Raw genomic sequence first — 23,948 nt, 5'->3', positions numbered from 1 at the left:
GGATAGGGGAATTTTCCAGAAGGATTATAGGATTGGGAAGTGCAAAGCAGTGGCGTTAGTATGCTTTTGATTGGCTGCTATGTTAGTCTCATTATATTAGGTGAGACCTTGAATTCCAGAGACCAGCTGAGCTTTGGCCCCATTGTCTTCTCTGGCTAGGATATCTCAGCTCTGGAGATATCCCTCCCTCCTTCAGGGTGCTCACTGACTAAAGGCCCCTTGTTAGCGGCTCCTCCTGGGGAGCCCAGTATGCTACCTGGGGAATTGGAAGATTTTATGTCTGGCACTGGTTTATATACCTTTCCCATCTTATTAGGACAACTGTTTTTTGTTCATTTCTATTTTGTGGTTTCCCACTGTGCCTTGCTGCCTCTGAATAATAACTCATTCTCTTTCCAGCTCCTGGAAAGAAACAGGTGATTGACACATGCCAAAGAGAAGTCCTGAAGATCCTCTGTGGGTACATGGGGCAACACTGAGCTGAGCCACTCAGTATGGGACCCCCTTCCACCTCCTCACCCCCATGTTCCTTTCTCTGTCCCTAAGGGTCCAGAGCCTCATGCAGGGCCTTTGAAACCGGGAACTGTCTAGCCCGTCTTCCATGTGGAAGGAATCTATCCAGCTGCAGAATGAAATGGGCTGATTTGCTTTCAATTCCCAGGTCTGTGTCTGCCACACTGCTGACCCTACTACTGCTTTTATCCTGCTAGTTTAGGATTATCACCATAGGGATGAGGGGGAGCATTGCGCATAGTAGGGGGCAGGGGGAGTGCTTCTTGAAAGGGGACCAGTTGTCTCCTTAGTCCATAGTGAGTTTTGCTGGATCTCAAGAGGGGGGACTATAGTCCTTTGCCTGTTCATCTCTGTCTTCCTTGGGACAAGTATCTTCTGGAAATCTAAACAGAGAATGGCAAATGAGCCTTATCCTGGGCTACGTGTCCAGTGTCCTTTTCTTAGGACGTTGTCTCATCTCCAGAATTTTGTTGGGACATTTTAAAAGACTATGTGAAGCAATGAATTCCGAACGCAAAGGCATAGGTGTACCTCCCAGAAAGACACGAAGTTTATGGGCATTTTCAGGCAGAGTCTGCCTTTGTTGCTCAGGCTGGTCCTCTGACATGTCAAGCTCCTGCCTCAGCCTACCGCAGACAGCCAGGATTACAGGCGGCCTTTCCTATCTTGGGTCATTTTGGGTTTACAGAAAAATATATTCAAATGCATAATAACTAAATTGTTCACGATAACACAGCAATATATTTCTCTCACAGAAAACCAGTAAGTCCATGAGAAAAAAAAATGTAAAACTCACAAGTATGTTCAGGAAATCCTTACTATTACACGACACCGGATCCTAGGAGGAATAGTTTCTGTAACGCCCCCCCTCCGCCCCCGGATCCCCGCACTGTCCGGGTATCCCCCCACCTCCAGGCTCCACGTTGGAAGATTCTTTTCAATTATTCGTTTCTTTCAAAATACACCTCCTCAAATTCTCCGATGACCTGTCTTCTCGATCCAAGCAGCTGGAGAAGTGTGGATTTTGTTTGAATTACCCAGCTGCTTTTCTTTTGCCCTCCTCGCCTTTCCCTCTGCCTGGCCCCGGTTAAGAACTGGGATTTCTCGGTGCTCTCTTTCTGACTGCTAACTAGCAGTCCCTGCGCTCTCCCGCCACTGGACTTCCTCCCCTTTAAGGCCCACCCCTCCCCCATGCCCACGCCTCCCCCTCCCCAGGCCCCACCCTCGATCCTCCCCTTTAAGGACTAGCCCAGGACGCCGAGCAGCCTGTGACGCGGCCGCCGCCCCCGGGCTGGTACTTCTCGGCGCGGCGATTCCCCGGGCCGGGCCCCGCCGTCCCGCGTTCCCCGGAGACGTGCGCTCCGGGGGGGAGGGAGCAGGGCTGGTGGGCGCCCGTGGCGCACAGCGGGACCCACGGGGCCCCGCGACCCGCCGAGCCTGGAGCCGGGCCGGGGCGGGGCAGCCGGCTCCAGCCCGGAGCAAACTTCGCCGCCGGGCGGGGCGTGGCGGGGACCTGGGCCCGAGCGGGAGGAGGGGGCGGCCGCGGCCCCTGCCTCTGCGCGCGAGTCGCCGGGCACCATGCTGTCGGGCTCTCCCGGCCAGACTCCGCCGGCGCCGTTCCCAAGCCCGCCGCCGCCCGCCCCGGCCCAGCCGCCGCCGCCGTTCCCCCAGTTCCACGTCAAGTCGGGCCTGCAGATCCGAAAGAACGCCATCACCGACGACTACAAGGTCACCAGCCAAGTGCTTGGCCTGGGCATCAACGGGAAGGTGCTGCGGATCTTCGACAAGAGAACCCAGCAGAAATTCGCCCTGAAGGTAAGTCTGGGCCGCCCGGGATCGCGCTGGGATCCGGTTCAGCTTCCGGTCACCCCGCGAGTGGCCGGCACTCGAGGGGACTAATGGGGACTGCCATGTTGGGGTGTGAGTGGGACCCAGCCCTGAGGCCACGCTTGGGTCCAGGACGGCCTCTGATCGCTTCACCCGGCGCCGAGGACACCGTGGTCTTATCCTCCCTCCCTCCTTCCTTTCTGTGGGCACAAAAGGCCCTTCACTCATTGAGCTGGTTGGTCGGTCGGTTTGGAGAAGTTCGCTCTCTGAGGTTTCCCTTAACCCTACTCCTTATTTGGGAGCCGGAATGTGACTTCGCTCTCCCCGGCCTCGCGAGGTCGGCGCGCCGCGCTGGGGCGCGTCGGCGCGGCGCTGGAGACTGGGGACCCCGCCTCCGTGCCCCGCGATTGTCTGGAACCGCCAGCGCCTGGCCTGCGCTACCCCTTAGGCTGCGCCGCTCTGTTTCCATTGCTTCCCTCCACCACTGGAAACCTTGTCTGTAAGCCAGGCTTGGCCCAGTGCTGGTAAACTGGTCCCTGGTTGTTGCGGACTCAAAGGCAGGAAACACTATTCCTGCATTTGTGAAACCCACTCTTATTTTCTCTAGGTCTGCCTGCCTCTGCTTCTGTCTGTGGTAGCGGAGAATGTGGATTTCAAAAGGTCCCAGTGAACCACGGGAGTCTGTCATTCCGGGTCACTGCAAAGTTTTCTTCTCTCAAGGGTTTCAGGTTACACCATATCTCTAAAGGTCACTTGTCAGGTTTCTTTCTCCTGGGGTGTCTCAATGATTGGAGGAGCAAACTACTTCCTGTGTTATATTTTTCTCTTCCCCTTCAGCCCACACAACTGGCTTTGTTCCAGCTATTCTGTAGTACGGATAGATGAGTTATGGGTGAGACTGTTGTCAAACATGGTCAATGGGACCAAAACCTGGTACTTTGTAAGGGGAAAGTAAGTTCAGTTTTTAGGATGTTTTTGCTGTTTTCATCCTCAACATGTGGTTTATAAAAACAAAACAAAACTAATATAAGCTCTTGGGGTTGTTGCTTGGTATGAATGCTGGGAAGGGGCTCTCTTTTAGCACTGCCTTGAATACTGAAGTGTTAGTACTTCTGCTTCCCTTTCCCCATTGGTAGCTAAGTGGGCAAGGGAGTTGATGGAGCTGAACCTCGGTTCTGACCTTGGGGACGGGAGGCGAGGGAACAGTTTGACCACAGTTAACTGTATTGTTGAGGAAGTGACAGATGTTCTTTCCCAGAAAGATTTCTCTCCCCTCTGCGATGCCATCTGCCTTTACCCATCAGCAGACTGGGGATACTAGCTGTTCATTCTCTTGCATGGTTGGAACCCAGTATAAAGACTTCACCCTTTCCTATTCTGTTTGAACACACACACCGTCCTCTGAAGTGCTCTAAGCTGTCAATTGAGATTTCTGGTATAGTTAACCGAAGTTCGTGTACTTTTCTCCTTTGACTAGTTTTGAAAGGAAGGAAGCTAGCAGCGTATTAAAAGCCTTCATGCTTATCCTTCTCAAGTCTGAAGTGGGTGAAGCCTGGAGTCGGTCTGTTTTGACAGGCAGCCTGCTCCTAGGTCTTCAAGGCTCACTCAGCTGACAAATTGCAGATTTCTGGTACATCTTTGTGTTGAGATTTAGTTAGGAGAGGAAGAAAGGAGAGCCAAGATGTTTGGAGAGTGGCAGCCGTGTCCACAGCATTTTCATACCCAAATATTGGCTAAGACATAATCACAGCCTCGAGGGAATCTGGTTGAAAGAAATCCTGTTTCAGGGACACACACCACCGAGATTCCTGTGAGATTCTGACACTTTAAAAACTTGAGGTGCTGAGGAGTGAGACGATTTCAAAACAAGGAGGCTGTTTATAGGGCAGCACAGGGCGAGGAACAGTAGCACAGGCTAGGTTCATGATCCCTTTGCATGCTGAGAAGAGACCTGTGCTCTGTAGAGTGTACCCAGTACATGCCTAGGGATATAGTGCCCAGAAGTTTGGCTCTCATGGGACTTTAGGAGGCTGTCAGTGATGAGGAATGAAGGCTGCTCATGGGTTTTGCTCTTTGTTCTATTGAGTGAAACCAGAGCTTAAAAAAAAAAAAAAAAACAAAAACAAAGCAAAACACAAAACCAATCCAAGGATGGCTCAGCAGTGAGGAGCATTTGCTGCTTTTGTAGAGGACTCGGGTGGGTAACACCTACCTGTGATTCCGGTGCACTTGGTACGCACACACACACACACACACACACACACAAAACACCCATGCACATAAAATAAGAATAAACAAATAAAGGAACCAGCCGGTCCCACTACTTTTTTCAAATCCTCTTCGGAAAGCCGATGTTTAGGTGCTTGGTGGACGCTTTCACCTTGCTTTCTCATCCCTGCTTGCTAGCCTTGAGGCACGCACACACTTCCAGTCAGTTATTCACCAGTTGAGAGGTCATCACCATCCAACACATTCATGTAGTTGATGGGAAAACCAAGGCCCAGAATGAAGACACAGCGGTAATTCTTGCCATTCACTTGACCGAGGTGCGAACTGAACTCAGTTCTTCTGTTTCCTATCAGTCCCCTCTTCACTTGTAACTGCAGTGGTACTGACAGGCAAGTATTTGGTTGCTGTTCCAGAGTTCCTGGTGTCTGTCTGACCCATTGGCTGTATTTGTTGGCCTAAGGACAGTGGTGGGTATATACCACCTTCCAGCTGTATTTACTAAAGTTGGGAAAGGCAGCTTCTAAGCCAGCAGCTCCTGGAATTTTGGGTATATAACAAGTCCTGATCTCCTCCATCCCCAATTAGGGAGTTTGTGATAGATATACTGTTTAATACTCTTTGGGGATTCTGTGATTTCTTTGGTAGGGACACCCAATCTCAATCCATCTGTGTATGAGCTGTCTGTCTTCCCCATGGGTTACATGGCTTCCTTCTGCCTCCCTGTGTCATGGTGACGCTTAGGTATTAGCTGAGTAAATTTAATTAAAGCTTGAATTATTGTCTCACTCTGCTGTTCAATGCTGATTAGGTGAAGCGTGTTATTGCTTTACAAAATACGGAATGTTGTCATAACTTATCTCTGTTTATCTTTCCATTGCGTAGACTAGGGGAAGCAAGGTCCTGTAATTTCTTCCCTTCCTCCAGCGTGCCTCCCTCAGCTGGTCAGTGACATAGCTGCTTTCTGTAACCTGATGGAGAGATTAGAGCCTCCCACCATTTGTCCTGGACTTTGTTGAAGGGCAACTCCAGTACTCTCTCACTGCTCCCCCTCCCCCTCTCCAGTAATGCCCTCATTTTGTATCCTCGCTGCAGAGATGACCCGATAGTGTGGCTGGCAGGGGGCAGTCTCAGTTTGACGTTTGCTGGATAGAAACGTGGGGTGAGGAAGTCCCATGATCATGCTATGATCATGCCATCCAGTTTGGGTCCAGGGAGCTGACAGTTGGTGGAGTATTTACCATATATTTATTAGGCCAGAGGATGGTGGCATTGCCCTATAAAATGTTGGGGGGGTCAAGGGAACGATTTGGAGAAGGCAAGATCAGTAAATGTAGTCTAGGCAGCATTGTCAAATATGGTGGTCATTCTTTGTATATAGCTGTTTATAGAAAAGTAGCCAACATGCAGGCATAGAACCAAATGAAAGATGCAGTTGCCGGCCATGATTTGAACACTCAGAAGACTGTTGGTCGTCTCAGGAAAGACTGCTGGACGTTGCTGGCTTGGGGGCTAAGTTGTGCCCTGGAATGGAGGGGTTCTGGAAGACGGACATCTGCTAGGGAGGATGACTGATGCCAAGGCAAGCCTTGGCAGTGGAACTTGTCGGGCCCCTGAGGAATGAATGGGCCTGCCAGAAGTCTTGAGACTGGCTGTGGCTGGAGCTGAGGGGAAGAGCGGGAGACCAAGTAGGTCAGGAGCAGTGGGGCTGGAAGCTCAGGGCGGGATTTACTTGTCAGTCAGCTTTAAAGTGTTTTTTTTTGTTGTTTTGTTTTTTGGGGGTCAGGGTGTGTGAATTTTCTAAAGAAAGGCTAAGTGGCATTGAAGTTGGGATTTGTAGACTTGGACAGAAAGGTCACATTTCTGCCTTCAGAGAATATTTCCCTTTTGGAAGATGACAGCAGGCATGTCATCCTGGCGTGGTCCTGACCTCCCTACTAAAGCAGGGCTCCGGGTCTCTCTTGATACAGGGTTAGAAGTGGGTTAGTTAATGTTCCAATGCCCTCCCCCCCTTTTTATTTGTGAATTTTGGACTTTCACTGACTCTGAAATCTCTCCAGTTAAAGTTAATGTTGGGTGGCTAAAAATGGGGGAGTAGTGAGAAAAGCCATCAAAGGGCCTCAGGGCCACACATTGGTGGGGGGGGGGGGTTTGGGAAACAAAGTGCTCTTTTTTAGGAAAGGATGAAAGGATGAAGGCATGGGTATCCATGGTTAGAAAGACAGGAATTGGGGTGTCCGTAGAGCAGGAGCCAAATCCTGGGGCTGGAGGCGGAGTCGCACTCCTGCTCTCTCTGGGAACTGGGGATGTGAGTGGGTCTGTACCAGAGGGCATGGCATCTAAGGTGGGCAGGTCTCAGCACCTTGGTCTGAGTTCTGAGGTACCAGAGCAAACCTGCTTTGCTTGGAACCATGCTCTCCCTGGTTGTTTTTGTGGTACAGCGGTGTTCACTGTCCTGCCTCCTGTTTCACACCCTCCCAAGGGTCAGGTTGAGGTCTCTGTGCCCCCCATATGCCAACTTTTGTGCGGTTCCATGCCTTGGATGGAAGTGAGTGGGCAGGGGAGAGTTATTTGTAGGGACCGCAACATCTCTTGATAGTTGAGTAATAATGGACACTCCTTGGTCATCTTTGTCACCTCCTCAATCCCCTTGAGGAAGGGGCTGGGCTGCTGCAGAAAGCCTCAGTAGTGTGTCCCAGCGTCTCGCTTGTGGGCAATGGAGCCATGTGCTGTGGAACCTGCTCTTGTGTGGGTTTCTTAGGCTGTTTGGTTGCCAGCAGGAAGACCCATCAGCCTCCAACTCAGCTCGCTGGTCTTCTCAAAAGCAGCTTTTCACATATTTCCCCTTCTAAGTGGGGGCATTGATAGGGGAAAGGGTCATTCCAGAACAGCTAGATAATGTTATACCAGTAAAACTGAAGTGTTTTTCTAATCACTGATACCCCTTAGGATCTTCAACACTAATATATTTTGAGGTATATGAGTTCATGCATAAGTTCAAATATAGAGACGGACCGGTTTTTAGGGGTTACTGTGCTAGATTAAAAAAAAAAAAAAGGAAAAAAATCAAACCTGAAAAGTAATGCAACCAAAACCAGCAGGAAACTATCAAATAGTCTAGGTTTTATGCCCTGCTAAATAGTTGTGTGTGGCTTTGCCTGAGAGTCAGCCCATAGCTGTCACCAGGCAAGTCCTGGCAGTGTGCAGTGGTAGAAGTGTCTACGCAGGGGTCCGGATGTCAGGGCAGGAGAGATACTTGCTGACTCGCTCTGTATTGCGTGGTCAGCTGTACCTGCGCCGGTGTGGATGCCCTCTGATAGGTGTAATCAGCCAGCTAATAATCTTTACTGCCCCGCTGATCTCTCTCACATGAAAGCTTAGAAAGTATCCCCCTTACTGCTCAGCAGAGGACAGGCTATGTCAGCTCTTGCCTTGAAATTGGAAGAATCTTAGTGAAGTACAAGGTGGAGATGGGGATCCCCTGTTTTCCTTCCCCAGACGTAGCCATTTGAAGTCACTGGGGGTGTTCGAAGGCTGCTGTGCCTCACTGTTAAGGCTGTGCCCTACCTTGGGGTACCTGACTTGGGTAAGTATGACTGAGTTGTAGCCATGTTATTACTGCTGGCTAATGTTTGTCTTGGCATTAGACATCATTCGTTCAAACGAATACCTTTTAATTCAGCCCCAGTCTCTGGATTGGGCCACGGGTTGTTCTGAGTCTGCAAATGGGCACCGATTCCCAGAGTTGATGAGGATGTTAGGGTTTCTGTGTTGGTCCACTGGCCTTCAGAGAGGGCTGGCCATCAAGGAAGCAAGGGGAGAGGACACATCTGGAGGAGACTTCCTTCTTCCTGTGGCGAGCAGTGTTCAGCATGTATGAGGGCTCCTGTGTGCTAGGCCATCCTGATTTGTTAGGAGGGGGAGGTAGAGAGGAGGACGGGTCATGAGGTTGGGCTTGGCCTTTGGCATTGTCATATTCTTGGAGACTTTATTCTGTGGTCCAGTAAACATCTCCGAATGCCAGCTGGGAGGTGGTGGAGCTTGGGACTTAGTTCAAGGTCAACCACTATTTGTATGGGATGTTCCCCTTTAAGATCAGAAAAGCTGCATGTTTATATCACTGGGAACTTGAGCTCTCCAGAAGGGTCACATGAAAGGGCATCTTATTCTTGAGGGAGGGCTTCAGGCATCTCCTTACTAGTGCCAATTTGGATTCCTCTCGGAGGTGAGGGCAGTGGCCGCAGGTAGCAGTTCTGGGCATCCCCGTAAGCTGCTTCTGCCTCGGCAGACAGGAGGAGCTCTGCTGTTGATGCCTTCCTTCAAGTTTAGCTCCAAAGTGAGTCTTCTTCTGAAGCAAAGGTAACCTATCTTTTATCCCGGGGAAGGCGAGGGAACCCAGGGACTCTTCCTAGCTTATGCCCCTGCTGACCCCTGCTTCTTTTCTTGGAGCTTCTTGCCCTCCATCTCCTTCAGGGCAGGCGATTGAGTTGGTCCCTTTGATGGCATTTTGACTATCCATGTTATTAGGAGCCTTCCTGACCACACTGGTCATTTACAGCCTGGCCTCCTGCCTCGGGCCCAGGGCTAATACGCAACCTCTGTTTCAGTGTCTAAAGATAGACTGGCCACAGCCGCACTTGTCTCTTCCCAGCCAGGCTCTGGTATCCGTCCCAGGTCTTCTTGCCTCACACTGAACTGTTTATCTCAGTTCTCACCTGTGCCCTCCTTCTGTGCCCTTTTTCCTTCCAGCCGGAGCCTGGTGGGTACTTGGGGTAAATCTCTGGCCTGAGGGCAAGGCAAGAGGTGTGCTTGTGGCCTCTGCAGGTGTCTTGATTCACTAGGACAAAGGCTCCAATGGCAGGAGCGGGCCAGACAGGGAAGGCAAGCACGGTTTTAGATGGTTAGGCCTTCTGCTCTGGTTGCCTGCTTCGTAGCTTTTTCTAGTGGGTATGAGTCTGCCCCCAGTGCCTATCCTGTCTGGCCTGGGACTGAGTTTGCTAGTCTTTGTCCTCTTGCCCTATTCCTGAGTTAACTCTCCACCCCACAGTGTGTGGCCTCATGTTACCACATCCTGAAGTATGAGCTCATTATATTGACTTCCAGGAGTAACGAGACCCTGGCTTTCTGAGTATCTCCTTGCTGAGTTTGGCCAGGGCCTTCTAGCTCAGCCACCTAAGAAGGACACCAAGGACAGAAGGCCTTTTACTTTCTCACTGCAGTGGCAGAGGGATCCATCTAGGTGTGTCCTCTTTGTCTAACTGCTGGGGCTCCTGTGGAGCAAGCCGGGGAAGCTGTGGGGTGGAGGGTCTTAGCTGGAGACAGTGGGTAGAGTATTCTCTTCACTTCTGTTTGAGCCATGGCTTAGATCCATGTTCCATGTCTGTTTCCTAGAATCAAGGTGTATTGGAGGGGCAAGGGTATGTGGGACGAGTGTTGGGAGCCAAGAGGTGAGACTTGGGAAGTCCTCTGCCTCGGTGGAGTTAACTTCTTGTCCACTCTGCTCTGTTGTCTCCAGAGCCTCATTTCTTCCACATCAGCCCCTTAGCCTCTAGATGGAAGGAGTTGGGTTTATTTGGTAAGAATTTTGTTTTTAACTGTGACAGAAGGGGCCCCTGTCCTCAGAATAAATAGCAGGCTTTCTCTCTTTCCCATGGTAGCCTTCATCCTTAGCCTTTACTTATTAGGAGAAAGCTAATAGACTTCTAAGGGGCAGGCTTTGCAGGAGCTGGAGTGGGAAGACAGGAAGGGAAGAGTCTGCAGATTGCTTGCTCTGCTTAGCTTCTGTAGAGTGAGGGAGTGGAAGGAACTCAGAGCATCCTAGGAATGCAGGTGGACTGGTGGGGACCACCCGTGCCCTGGAGTGGCATTGGAGAGGCTAAGCTAGTAAGGGGATACTTCATGCCTTTCCCACTGGCATCTAGGGCACAGTGAGAGAGCAGAGTGTACCATAATCTTTTGTTAACTTCCTATGGGGCACTCAGTATCCTCAGACTACTAGGCTCACAACCATGGTGCCTTCCCACAGAGCAGGCCAGGGATGCTCAGTAGCTTCATCTGCTCTCTGCTCTTTCCCTCCTCTGTGCAGTGAGACAGGAGTGACTGCAGCTCTGCCTGGCTCTCACACCCTGCCCATGTCCTGGACTTGGTCACCTTGGCTCAGATTCTTTGAAAGGAAATAAGATTGAGAGGAGGTGAAGTAGACAAGAAGCAATAGAGAGAAATGCCGAGGCCAATGCTGGGACCACTCGGCAGTGGAGTGGGGGTCTCTTCCAGTACGGTGTTTTACAGCTTCCCCGTTGGATTCCTTCTGCCTGCCTGTTATAATGACTTAGGCAGATGCTTCTCAGGTCTAATCAGTCCTTCACGTTTCAACATTTACTTGTCTTATTCCCTATTCCCATTCATTGCATCCATTTCTCTGTTTCTTCTTTGCCCTGCCCCCTCTCCCCCTTCTAACTAAATTGGCTTTTCTTGTCTCCTAGAAAGGCGAGCCTTTCATGAAGCCGTTCATACCTACGTAAGTCCTGAAGCCGAGGCATGGCTCAGTAGCAGAGCGTGTGCTTAGCATGTATGCAAAGGGCCCTGGGTTCCATTCCTAGAACACTTTACTGCTCCTTCTGCCCCACAGAAGGAAGCAGAAAAAACATGTAGCCCTTTTTGTCAAGTGGAGGAGACCCTCACCTGTTACTAAACATCTTAGGTGCATTTATTTTTTCATGAGCAAGATGTTTGGTTTAGTACTAAATTGGCTAGTTAATTCCTTGGAAACCCACATCTTTTTCTTATACCATCTTTTCCTTTTTAAATGTATAAAGCACTTGTTTATTTATTATATATTCATGCATATGTGTGCGCCTGTGGTATCTTTCCTTCCACCTTCTCAGTTCCTTGGCTGAGCTCGCGTCATCAGGTTTGTCAGCAGACACCTTGATCTACTGACCCCTCTCACCAACCATATCCTCTTATCTCAGCATAGTGACTTGAGGCTTTCATTAAAAACAAAATTTTAGGATTGGTCACTCAGTTGGGACAGTGCTGGCTGGGTGCTGAGATTAAGCTAGGGGCATAGTTAAGCCCTCTGCTGTCAGTATGAGGCCATCCATGCCTGTCTCCTGGCTCTGCCCCAGGGTCATCTTCTGGGTTTTTTCCCCTCCATTCACTCAGATCTTCTGATTCAAGGATGTACCTTGTGTTTCCATTGGTGGGATTTTTATTCTTAACACAAGAATGACAAGAGTTAATGCTTAGCCCTCCTCTCTTTTCAGTTCTGGGGACCCTCACTGTCTTCTCCGTGAAGACCCCCGTCACACCTGTGAAGTGTGCTAACTTCCCTACAGTTCTTGGCTAGCTCTAGACCCACAGCAGGGGCATAGATGCAGACCAGTCTTTTCCGTCTGCTGGCCTTGTGCCTGTGTGTCGCAAGACAGACCAGCCATGAGCGTCACACTGCTGGGTCTGAGGTCAGAGCTTTCAGTGTCATGGGGCCACTTATCTACTATGTCCTGAAGCTTGCATAGGAGATAGAAGCCAAGAGACCTGGATTTCAGCTCTACCATTGTGGCCCTGAGCAAGTCCTAGGCCATGTTTGGATTTCCCTCAGATTCTCTGTTGGTAAATAGGAAGATTCAGACTTAGCAAGGCTTGTGCACCGAATCCCTTTTCTTCATTGTTACTACAAACAGTTGCCATTGCTGGAAAAATGACTTGATGCTGGGAGAGAAGTGGTCACCTGGGTCTGAGAGGGAGAGGGAGAGAGAGGGCGCTCATACTCAGGGAGCCATTCTCAGCCAGTTTTGTTGTTATTGCAGTCCTGGGTTATTTTAATCCTCCTCTTGGTTACAGAGTCTTTAGTCACTCACCCAGTGTTTGTAAATGTTTGCTTTCCCCCAAGATGCCTCCTGTCTTCCCTGCTGACTGACCATCAGGGGGCCTGGGTGTCTGGATTAGCCCAGAATGGGAAAGTGATCTTTGTCGTCCCTGCTTACACCTCCTCTGCACTCCACTGTGAGATGAGGAGGTTGGAGGCTTCAGGGTATCTCTGTGTGTATGTTATTCTTGTTTTAGCAGTGTAGGACAAACCCTGTATTTCTAAGCAGGCTCTGCCTTAGGGTAATCTTGCATTCTCCCCATCCTCCAGATCCAGAATAACTGGATTAATTAGGTTTGATGAGATGGCTCACTGGGTATCCTGCTAAGCCTGACCTGAGTTTGATCATCAGGCCCCACATGTGTGCTGTGGCATGTGTGTTTCTTACCCCCCACCTCTATAATGTGTAAGAAAAAGAAAATTAGCAGTGCCAAGAACTACTTTTGTAGCCTCCCTTGGATACATGCTGGCTTTGATTCATGTCACCCTTCTGTCATCCAGACCTTTGCGGGAAGCTCAGCTGCTCTATGGGCTCTTGGATTGATAACAAGTTCTTTTTTTGTTCTTTATTCTAAACAGTAATATCATTTATTTCCCAAGTAAACAGCACAGTTTATTATGCAGAAAGAAATTAGCAAACCCAGAGTTTCCTTCAACAGTTTTCAAAGTATTGCTAGTGTATATATAAGTAAGAGAGATCCAATTTAATAACAAGTTCTTGTGGAGCAGGTGTGATGGAGAAGCCAGTGCAGCTGATGCTGTGTTCAGCCTTGTTAGTCCTTGCGGTGGTAATGCAAAGTAAGTCAGATTTTTTTACAGAAGAGGAAACATGGTTCAGAATAATTAACTAGCTAGCAGTTATTGAACACCAAATGCTAAGCATTATTTTAGGTTCTGGGGACATATCGGCTTATAAAACAGACAGAACCCAGTCTTACCTGCAGGGGACTTGTGTTCCTGTAGGGAAGATGGAATACACTAATTAAATGGTAGGGCTCGTCAGATATTAGCGGGTAGAGTGGAAAATAAAAAAGAGAAGAGGATCTGAAATGCCAGGAGTCAGTATTGGCCTGTCTGTCTGTCTGTCTCTTTGTAAGTGGGATTGTTTATAGTCATATTGTTTCATATCATAAATAATAAAAATTATGCATATGGACGTTTTGTCCACCTATATGACTATGTACAATGTACATGTGGTGCCCACAAAGACTGGAGCCCTTAGGACTGGAGGTGGTTGTGAGCCAGGTCCTTTGGAACAGCAGTCAGGGCTCTTCACCCCTGAGCCATCTCTCCAGCCTGGTGTTTTAGTTTTAATTGGCAGGTTAGGAAAGACTTCCTGGAGAAGATGAGTCACGGGTGAATCTCAGATGTACTTGGTAGAAGAGGGTATGTCAGACAGAAGGAATAGCCAAGGTTAGAAGCTATAGATGATGGAGATGCCTAACTCTAACCTTTCTCTCCCCCACCCCTTTCCTTTTGAAACAGGGTTTCACTATGTAACTTGAGCTGACCTCAAAGTTACCAGTCTTCCTGCTTTGACATCCTGGGTGCTGAGATAGCCAGTGAACTCCCTTGCTGGGCTCTGAGAGTGACTAACTAAACCCTGGTCCTTTTGTGGTTTACAGTTCTGCCTCTGAGTAGTTCTTCCATAGCCCCATTATAATTCAGAACATAGGTGACCTAGCAACTAACGTTCTGTTTTTAATATTTACAAATGCTTATTTGTACAAATTGCTATAATGATAAGACCTTGTGTTTGGAGTTTACAGCTTTATACAGAGTATATAAAATCAATGAGAAAGGTGTGGCCATTCCAGTCTGCCCTCCAGTGTAGATCCTCCTTTGCTCTGTGTCTTAGTTTTACTAAGGAATCAGTGGAGAGGTTCAGGGAGCTGGTGCTAGATATGTGGCAGAGAAAGGGTCACAGGTGGCCAGGAAAGGAAACAGAGACACATGGGTGGGTTCCCCGAGACAGGGTGGGTCGAGGTGGGATCACTTCATGGTGCAGCCCAGGACACTGCGTGGACACACTCCTGATCCAATCTGTGGCGGGTATGGGCAAACCTATAGCCAACAGCTGGTCTCTAGTGGGTGGGGCTGCAGGCTGCGCCCTTATGTTTGACCAAGGAGAGAATGTTTCTTTTAGTTGACTGTTCTAAGGAGCTGGGTAAGAGAGAGTGCTAACGAGTTCTGGGTTGGGCTGAAGCATCAGAAGTTTTCCTCCTTCCTTGGGCTTCAGAGTCCTCCAGGTCGCTGTGTCTAGGGGTTTATGTGGATGCCCAGCAGAGCCCAGCCCTGGCCATCTTACATGTGGAGAGCAGAGGGCAGGGCTGGGGAAAGAGGGCTGGTCCGTTAATACAGTTGAGAAAGTGAAGCAATGGGTTAGGCCTGGTTTTTTCCTAAGCCTGTGCTGTGACAAAGGAAGTTGCAACACTTTCTTTCTTTTTTCTTTTTATAGAGTATGAAGTAGGGAAAAAAACCCATCTTCCAGTAAACTTCAAAAAAAAAAAAAAAAAAGTGTGTAGCCTTGGCCGGTTTATTGTCCGTCGTCCGCCTCCACCTCCCTGTCTTTTTCTTCTGTAGTCTTTTGAGGACTTTCTTTCCTGTCTACACTTTCTGTCCTTCACTCCAAGAGCCTGTCTTTACAGCAGGCAGATGTGTTTCTAGAGAGGGAAAAGTCAGGAATGGCCTGAGTGAGGATCGTGAGAAGGCTCCTCTGCAGCCCTCCACATGCCTGTTCAGACACTTGGAAGGTTGTTGGCTCTCCTTGGAGGTCGAGGGCTGTTTGGATGGAACACGTGGACCCTGATGTCCACCTAGGCCCTTCCTGCCACCTGGGTCTGGGCTCCTGTGGTATTTAATAAGATCGAAGCAGCTATTGATTCTCAACTCCAATAACCACCTTGTTGGTAGATGTGGACTGTGTGTTTAGGCATAAGCAACATGTGTGACGTAGAGAGATCAAAGCTTGAACAATCAGTCATGTTAATGTGGAATTTGGTCTGATTTTGGCCTCAGGGCTGGAGCTGGGCAGGGGTCCAATGTATTTGGAAATGTAGAGATGATATATTTCTTGATGAAAACTGAGATTTGGAAAAGTTGAGAACTTGACCGATGTCCATTATTTCTTTGCTCAGATTAATTTCCTTTGTCTTAGCTTTCTGTACTTCAGCACAACCCAAACATTCCAGTGCAACCCAGCTGCGAGCTTTAGTCCTCTGAGGCTGTTCTGGGACATCCTTCAGAATGTGGGCTCCTGGCCAGTAGGATGTTGGACCACCTAGGGCAGGTGTTGAATTAGTAGTCTTCATGGGGGAAAAAGGTAAAAGCCCGTTTGTTGAGTCTTTGTTTAGGCTCTTTGTTTCTTGTACTTCAAACCCTGGGAACAAGATTTCTCCTCTCTTGCTGTTTTTGTTAGACTTAATCATCCTGGAGAGGAGTTGGAGGAGTGGGGTCAGAATTTTGACCCCCAAATTCCATAGTTGAGTGCATAAGAAACCTCTCTGGCCAGTAGGAGAGCAGCTCTCGTGTGCTTGGATGGAGTTACCTAAATTGAAATGACATAAGCCCTATCTGCATCTGCAGTGCCCAGGAGTCAGCCACTGGCTGCCGTGGTGTGCATCACAGGTAGAGGACATTGTGTCACCACAGAACATTTTCTGGATACAGTCATTCTGTCCAGACTCATCTACACTTGGAGGGAACTTGGGGAAGGGCAGCTAGAAACCAATCATCTACAAAAGGATCTTTTCAAAATACTTAATTCGTTTGTTTCAGGTAGCATCCCATCATAGAGATCCTCATGTAGTCTTAGTAGTATCTAGTGGCTCCATAATCCAAACTGACCGTCAGAGCCTTCGTGGGTAACATTTGAAGGTGTAGCTTTCCGGGTGATTCTCCTATGTTCTATGGAGTCCTAGACTGAACTCTGGTCCCCAGGCTTGCACAGAAAAGTGCCTTTGCATGCTAAGCCATCTTGCCAGACTCTATTACAGCATTTTCACACAGATATGCCATTATGTATTGTTCTGTATCATCTCCCTCCCTGACTAGGAATGTGTATTTTTAGATGATTCCCAAGTCAGAATTGCCCAAGGCTGGCAACCACCCATCTGTCTAGCTGGTTTTTAAATTCTTTAGTGACAGGAAATTTATCCTTTTTCAAGAAAACCGTACATATTAAAAAAATGATGCAATAACTGTTTATTGAGTAAAAATTTTGTTCTTCATCTTGTAAAAAATCCTTCAATGCTCTTAATCTTCTTCAGACCCATGGCAAAGCGCATCACCCCATGCTAGTGTTTAGTCTCAGCAGATGGGCCTGCACACTGCAGTGTGGACCCTGCAAGGATCATTTTCGGGAAGCCCCAGTAACCAGGGGTTCTAGGGAACTGTATTCCCAGGATCCTTTGGCTGTCAGGTCTGGCTGAGAGACTGAGGAGAGATCTGAATCCCTGGGAGGGTCCAGCTGGGATGGCCACAGGTACCTTTTGCCTCCCTGTGTCCTCTCCTGCATATGCCCAGTGCCCAACTACCTCCCGGTTTCTGTTTAGAGATCTTCGGTGTCACAGAGGGTTGGGTTCCATCTCTCTTTGCACCTTCAGTCTTCAGTCAGCCCCCCTCCCTGCTGACATGCAGATCCCCATCTTCTTTTGACACCTTCCACATGATTATCCTTCTGCCTTTGTCTTGCTGGGGCTTTGTTCATCTTCTGAGATGCATACAAGCTCTTACCTGCCCAAATTCTACTGTTCCAGGCAAACCCAGCTGTAGATGGACCAGTGGCAGTTGATCACGGTTGCACAGACTTGACTTACTGTCACCCTCACCTCCTCTCAGCTACTTGGCTCCAGTGTAACAAGCAGTGTGCTGGATGGTTGTGCCCAGAACTCCTCCAGGCGCAGTGACTTGGCAGGAGAGGACCCATATTCTTGCCTTTGTTCTTTTGGGAGTTTTGAAGAGGCTCTAAGTCGAGCTGGAATCTTTACCCCACACCGGCATCCTCACCCTCAGCATGCAGCAGCCCAGCAGCTCTAGTGAGAAATGGGGTGTCTAACAGCTGATAATCAGCCACCGGCATTGGAGGCTTGGCTGCTTCAGAGACAAAGCTGCTGTTTAAACAGTGAAGTGCTTTAGGTCAAGTCTAAGCAGTAGCTACTCTTTGCACAGCTCTACCCAGTTATGGTGACAGAAATATTAACATAGCCCTGCCTTGCCATGGTGACAGAGACATGAGCAGAGCCAAAGAATTTCCACAGCCTGAAGAAGACTGAGGGGGAGTCTGGGTGGGTGCTAGAAGGAGCTGGCAGGGACCTTGACTTTGTTCTCTGGGCTGAGACTGCCTGGGGAGTGGGGAGGAAAGGCTGTTTGCATTTCCGTCAAACCCAGTGTCTCCTATGTAGGACTAATGTTGTTGAGTGTTGTTAAGATTATTATGTGTTTGGGTATTGTGCCTGTGTGTATGGAAGTATGTGCCTTGTGCCTGTGGAGGCCAGAAAAGGGGGTTAAATTCCTTGGAATTGGCGTTACAGATGGTTTTGAGCCATCACGTAGGGATGCTGAGAATCCGATCCGGGTCCTCTGGAAGAGTGACCAGTGCTCTTGACCCCTGATCCATCTCTCCAGCACTGCAATTTTATTTTTCAATAGTGCTCCTTCAGTACTGCTTGGTGGTAGCCCATGAGGTTTTTTCTGATGCAACCAAGATGACGGAGGGAGGACTAACGTAGGGCTTCCTCCCTTCCAGGATGCACAAAGCTGGAGGAATTCCCCGGCCTCTTGATGGTACCCAGACACTAACCACAGCCAGCAGCTCTGTCAAAGGTGTTCTGAGAAACACATGTGCCAGAAATAGTCTGAACTTTCAGAGAACAGCAGCTAGCTTGTGAGACATCTCCTGTGTGTTGGGTAGTATTTGAGAGTGCTCTGCTTGTGCAACTGTGTGTGTGTGTGTGTGTGTGTGTGTGTGTGTGTATACTTCTAACTCAACCACACAGATCAGGAGATATCTTTCAAGGTCAGCTTCGTTGTGAGCAAAGTAGAAAGTTCATACCTCAAGAAAGCAAAGAGGTAGCCAGAGACTTACTTTCTGTAAGTTCACCCCAAGGTATAAGTGCTATGTTTTTTCCACGCAAAGCTGGGATCTGTTTAATATGTAGTTTCCCTTAGAGGAGTAAGGAATGCTGTTTTCAGCTTGAAAGAAAATTTGAGATGTGTAATTTGAATATGAAGGTTTTGAACAGTGGTGGGTGACCTGCCTGTGTCTGACTGTGTCCCTGTGTATGCCTGAGTGCGTGTCCTTGTCTGTGTACCATTATTTACCTGGCTCTTAGTAGGATGGTTGGGTGAGTGCCCAGGAATTGTTGCTGTCAGGTCTGTGGTCTTCCTCCTGCCTGAGCTCACCAGATCATGTGTGATGTTATGATTTGATGGCTTACGCCATACGTCTGTACGTGGAGTGCAGCCACCCAGGTGCTCTGACTGTATGAGGTGGCTGGTGAAGGTTGAGATAGGGAAGACCTCATAAGGGAGTAGTGAAAGAAAAAGGAGATATCCGGTTGTGAGGAAATCTAATCTCCTCACACAGGGCATCAGTGTTGTTAAAAGATGACGTCCCCGGTTTCGGCACCAATGTTAGGAAAAGGATGAAGAGAGTGGGGGCATATGGCCATGGAGGTGTGGCGAGGCCTGGGGGCAAGGGAAATGCCTCTGGAGACCCATGTTGGGAATCCCTTCCCCCTAATAGACCAGCCACATGGACGGTATAGTGCAGAATAGAGTTTATTTAGGTCATGGGGGAGTTAAGAGGGTGGTAGAGGCAGAGAGAGAGAGGAATAGAGAAGTAGAGGAGTGGAGGCTGGCCATGAGCATGTGGGGGGGGGGGAAGGGGAGAGCAGGGGTAAGAGTGGAAGAGCAAGAACAAGAGAGAGCAAGAGAGAGAAAGAGGAGGGGGCAAGCAGCCCCTTTTAGAGTGTCAGGTCACTGGGGTGGAGTCTACTTGGCTATTGCCAGGTAACTGAGGGGTGTGGTTTACCTGGTTGTTGCTAGGTAACTGAGGGGTGGGGTTTATAGAATCCCAACAAACAGAACTAGACTCAGGGCTGGGTAGATTGCTCAGCGGTTAGGATCACTTGTAGCTCTTCCAAAGGACCTGGGTTTGTTTCTTTGCAGCTCACAACTGTCTGAAACTCCAGTTCCAGGGGACCTGACACCTGGCCACCTCAAGTATTGAGCTCATGTCTTGCACTTGCAGACAAAACATGCAGACAAAACACTCATATACATAAAATAAAAATGAACTACTGTGATGTGGTATGAGTGATGTATAGATTCTGTCTATTTTCCTAGTTCTTAATAGTCCCTGCAGAAGTGCCGACACCACTGGGCCCAAATAGCAAAGGTGCTGAGTGTGTGTGTGTGTTGTGTGTGTTTGTATGTTTGTGCATGCACTTTCATTTATCTGCTTCTTTCCCTCTTGCTGAAGTCAGAGAAAAGGAAGTGTAAGCAAGGTGGTTCTTTGCTCACATTTGTGATTTGGACATAAAGGTCTTTGTCTCTCTGCCTTTCTCCCTATCTCTGTCTCTCTGCGTCTCTGTCTGTTTCTGTCCCCACCCCTCCTCCTATTGTTAGCATACTATGGCTTACAATTTGAGAAGTTCCAATAAATACCCCTTTTCTGAGAAAACTGCCTAGTGATTCAGGGAAAGTCGCCTGAACAGAGCTAACACCTGTTGCAGAGGTTTGAAAAGGCTCTGTTTGGTGTGTGTCTGTCTGTCTGTCTCTCTCTCTCTCTCTCTCTCTCTCTCTCTCTCTCTCTCTCTCTCTCTGTGTGTGTGTGTGTGTGTGTGTGTGTGTGTGTGCGCGCATGTGTATGTTTGTGTGCATGTGTGCTTCTGGGAGGGGGTTATGGTGGATGAGGGACCCGGCAGGTGGCTTCTGTTAAAGGTGGTTCTGCCTGAAGCCCTTTTGCTTTGTTTCTGGGAAGCTTTGTCCTGCCTTGGAAGCAGTGAATAGCAGCTACATCTGTCGAGCCTGGGAAGTGCAGTGTGCAGTGTGGGGTGAATGAGCAGTTGGCAGACACTCCTTCTGGAGGCTCCTGCTGCCCAGAGCTTCTTGGTATTGGGGAAAGGAGGGGCTGGGGTCCTTAGGCAGCTGCTTGCTAATCCTGGCCATGGGAGGAATGAGATTTAGCCTGCTTTTATCTCTTTGCATTCTTTTCTGACTACAATACCAGGCAGCTATACTTGACCCTTGGGGGAACAGCTAGGAAGAAGCAGGTGACTTGGAGGTTTTCTCCCTTCCTCACTGGCCAGAGGGTTCTGAACAGAAGATAAAGGCACTCACTTAACTCTTCATATACATAGTGAAATTCAGAATTGTGAAATAATACATTGAGATAAATTGACTAAGGATTGTGGAGGTTTAAAAATACTTTTTAATTAAAATAATCATTTTTCTATTTTATATGTATTATGTTTACCTGTGTTTTTGTCTGAGTACCACATGCATGCCTGGTGCTTTGGGGGCCAGAAGAGGGTGTCAGATCCCCAGGGACTGGAGTTAGCATCTGTGTGCTGGGAATCGAACCCAGGTCCTGTGGAAGAGCAGCCAGTGCTCTTAACCATGGAACCATGTCTTCAGCCCTTTAACCCTTTCTTATATGTTTTTCAGAGTCCTGATTGAAATTGTGGTTTAGAGCATTGTTGGTATTGGTTGAAGATGATGAATGATTTGTAGATAACAGGCCCCCTGAGAAATTTCTGGAAGAGCTAACTGGAAAATTCTTTACCTGGAACAAACCTAGGCCAAGGGGGTTTCTAGAGCCAGTTGAGGGCTTGAGTTTGCAGGGAATCTGGTTACTTACTTCTCCCTCTCCTTCTTTTTCCCTCTCTTTCTCCCCCCACCCCTGTTTTGTTTTTATCACAGTTTCTTTGTGTAACAGTCCTGGCTGTCCTGGAACATACTCTGTAGCTCTGTAGACCATGCTGGCCTCGAACTCACAGATCTACCTGCCTCCTAAATGCTGGGATTAAAGGTGTGTGTCACCTCTTTGGCATAGTGTGTTTTTTTTCTAAGGAAATCTATACTGAGGGACAAGTAGGAGTCAGTTGCTTCCTGGGGTAGTATGCTGGCACGGATGGGAGGCCTCATGTGATTTGGGTTAAGCTAGGTTTTCTAGCTCTGTTGTACTGGTTTAATTGCTTTAGTCTGTTTTTTCACAGAGGACTTAGTGGTTCCTCTGCAAGAACTAACTGGGGTGTCCTTCATCTTTCAGCTCTTTGGCATGTTCAATGGTCTTATAGGTAACAAGAGACCCAGGTACTGAAATGGGGGAGGGTCAAGCCCTGTGGAGAAAGGGCCCATTCTGGTCCTAACTACTTGTCCTGAGACCTGGGAGGCGGCCTTGATCTGAGCAGCAGCATTAGACACTACTGTAAACTCCTAGCCCTCCAGAGCATCTGGAAAGAACCACAGCTGTGACTCCCTTAATGTTGTCTGGTAGGAAAGGAACCTCCTCACTGAGGTAGGGGTGGGCTGAGGGATGAAGATCTGAACACAAGAGGAGTGTGGGATGACTCCCCCATCAGCTGGGTGCTCATCACTGCTAATGGGAAGACCTTTAGCTATCTTCCAGATGAACTGGTCATGATGGAAAGTCACCCACCCCCCTTGTGGCACTCTATACATCTAGAAATCTTCACTTTTTCCAGGTTGTGGCAGGGAGTGTTAGCTTTTTACCCAAGCCTCTGAAGGCTAGGACGCAGGGCGGTGGCTGGGCCTAATGCTGTGGCGACTGCCTGGCCACTATCTGGTCAGTGCTTCTAACTGTCAGTGAAGTGCTGGTGTTGGTGTCAGTGCCTTGCTTGTACTGTGGCCCATCTGGACCTAGATATCCTGCCATTTTATGTGATGAGGATCTCGGGCTTTTTTCCTTGGTGACTGGCACCGATATTCCAGGGTAGGAACAGGATGCACTGCCCCAGGCACTGCAGGAACTTCCTCCTGCTCTTCAGGCCCTTCTTTTGGGGTCTTGGCCTCTGGACTCATTACTTTGTTGCGATGATAAAGCACCATGACAAAACAAAGGCAATTTAAGGAGAGTTTATTCGGGCTTACAGTTGCAGAGGGGTGAGAGTCCACCATGGCAGACAGAGGCATGGTAGGCAGCAGCTGGTGTGGCTGCAGGAGCAGGAAGTGAAAGAATACTTCTTGAAGTGCAAAGGAGAAGCTGCAAGTGGGCTTTTAAACATCCCCAGTACAGTTTTCTACTCTAGCTAGGCCTCCATTTCTCCAAACAGCGCCACCATCTGGGGACCATTTGTTGAGTCTATAGTTTTTCATTTAAACTACTAGAACCTCCCAGCTGTCACTCATCCTTTACCTCAGACCCGTGGCCTAGCAGTTGTTTTGCTTTGTGAGACATTTTTTTTTTTAACTTGAAATGTATATTCTCTCCTTTAAGATCCCAAGTCCAGAAACTCCAGATGGTTCAGGGTCCCTAGAAACCAGAAGGTCGAGGGTGAGAGAGAGCTTGGCCAGTTGTAGGCATTGATAGCCAGGAGGGGAGACCCACAGGGCACAGGGTCTCCTCCGGACGTAGGGAAGAAAACAGTGAAAGTGACTTGTCGTAGTTTCTCGGTAAGCTAATTGTAGTGCTTAAGTTAGGACCAGCTTGCTCTTCTTTGATCTCTCAGCAAAGTCTATCACATGTTATCTATGGGGCCAGGTTTAGTTGATTTGTATCAGGGGTGGGGACAAAGAAGGTAATCTTAAATTATTGAAACTGGACTTTTGAAACTATGGGTTTTTTTTTTTTTTTATCCAGAAAATTTATTTCTTTAATTTTCTTTGGCTTCCACAATAGTGTTTGTGCCAGACACACAGACACACACGGGGGAGGGGGAAGAGGCATACAGACAGACAGACACTGGGGTTAAGGGAGGGGTCTTCTATTTGTTGATTCAGATGTTTGCTGTGGCTCACCTGCAGAGTGGAGCCTCCATGGTCGTGGGCTGCTTGGACTTCAGGCTGTTTCTTGAGGAGCCATTGGCGAAGCAGCAGGCTCCTTTTGACCAGTGTGCAACTACTGGAGATGAACAAAGCTCTGATTGACATTTGTGTATTTGGTTTCTAGAGATGTTATAAATATTATGCTGTCAAAGTGGACAGCACATGTGCTGTGACGCCTGCACTGGGCACTGGTCTCTTCAGCCAAGGCTAGAGTGGGCAGGACTTGTTTCTGACCGTCACATAATAACAGAGCTGGTCCCATAGGAGCAGGAATTGATGACATCTAAGATCTGAGCACCAACCTTACATTTGTTTTGTGCTGGCTAGAGTTGTGTGTGACTGGTTTAGGCTGGCTTTTCACAGTTCTTGCCTTGAGAGACCCTAGGGGGGCTGAAAGGAGCATTCTGTACACGTTCATCCCATGACCTCCAGTCACCTCTGGTCCCTTGCGCTGCTGGAGCCTGGCTGTTTTTCCTCTTTTCCGTAGCGTCTTAACCGTGGTGTG

The 23,948-nt window shown here is 48.6% G+C and overlaps 1 protein-coding gene across 1 annotated transcript in view; it reads left to right on the top strand.

The window, feature by feature from the left end:
- Window positions 1–1,777: 1,777 nt before the first annotated feature.
- MAPKAPK2 (MAPK activated protein kinase 2) overlaps window positions 1,778–23,948 on the top strand; it is a 44,428-nt gene continuing 22,257 nt past the window's right edge. Inside the window, exon 1 of the mRNA XM_080918571.1 lies at window positions 1,778–2,328. Coding sequence (XP_080774697.1) covers window positions 2,092–2,328 — 237 coding nt within the window. The 5' untranslated portion in view covers window positions 1,778–2,091. The remainder of the gene's footprint in view (window positions 2,329–23,948) is intronic.

The sequence above is a fragment of the Micromys minutus genome, assembly GCF_963924665.1.
Source record: "Micromys minutus genome assembly, chromosome: 6".
In the NCBI taxonomy this organism is placed as follows: Eukaryota; Metazoa; Chordata; class Mammalia; order Rodentia; family Muridae; genus Micromys; species Micromys minutus.
The sequence above is the reverse complement of the archived record's forward strand: the minus strand, read 5'-3'. Positions and strand labels throughout refer to the sequence as shown.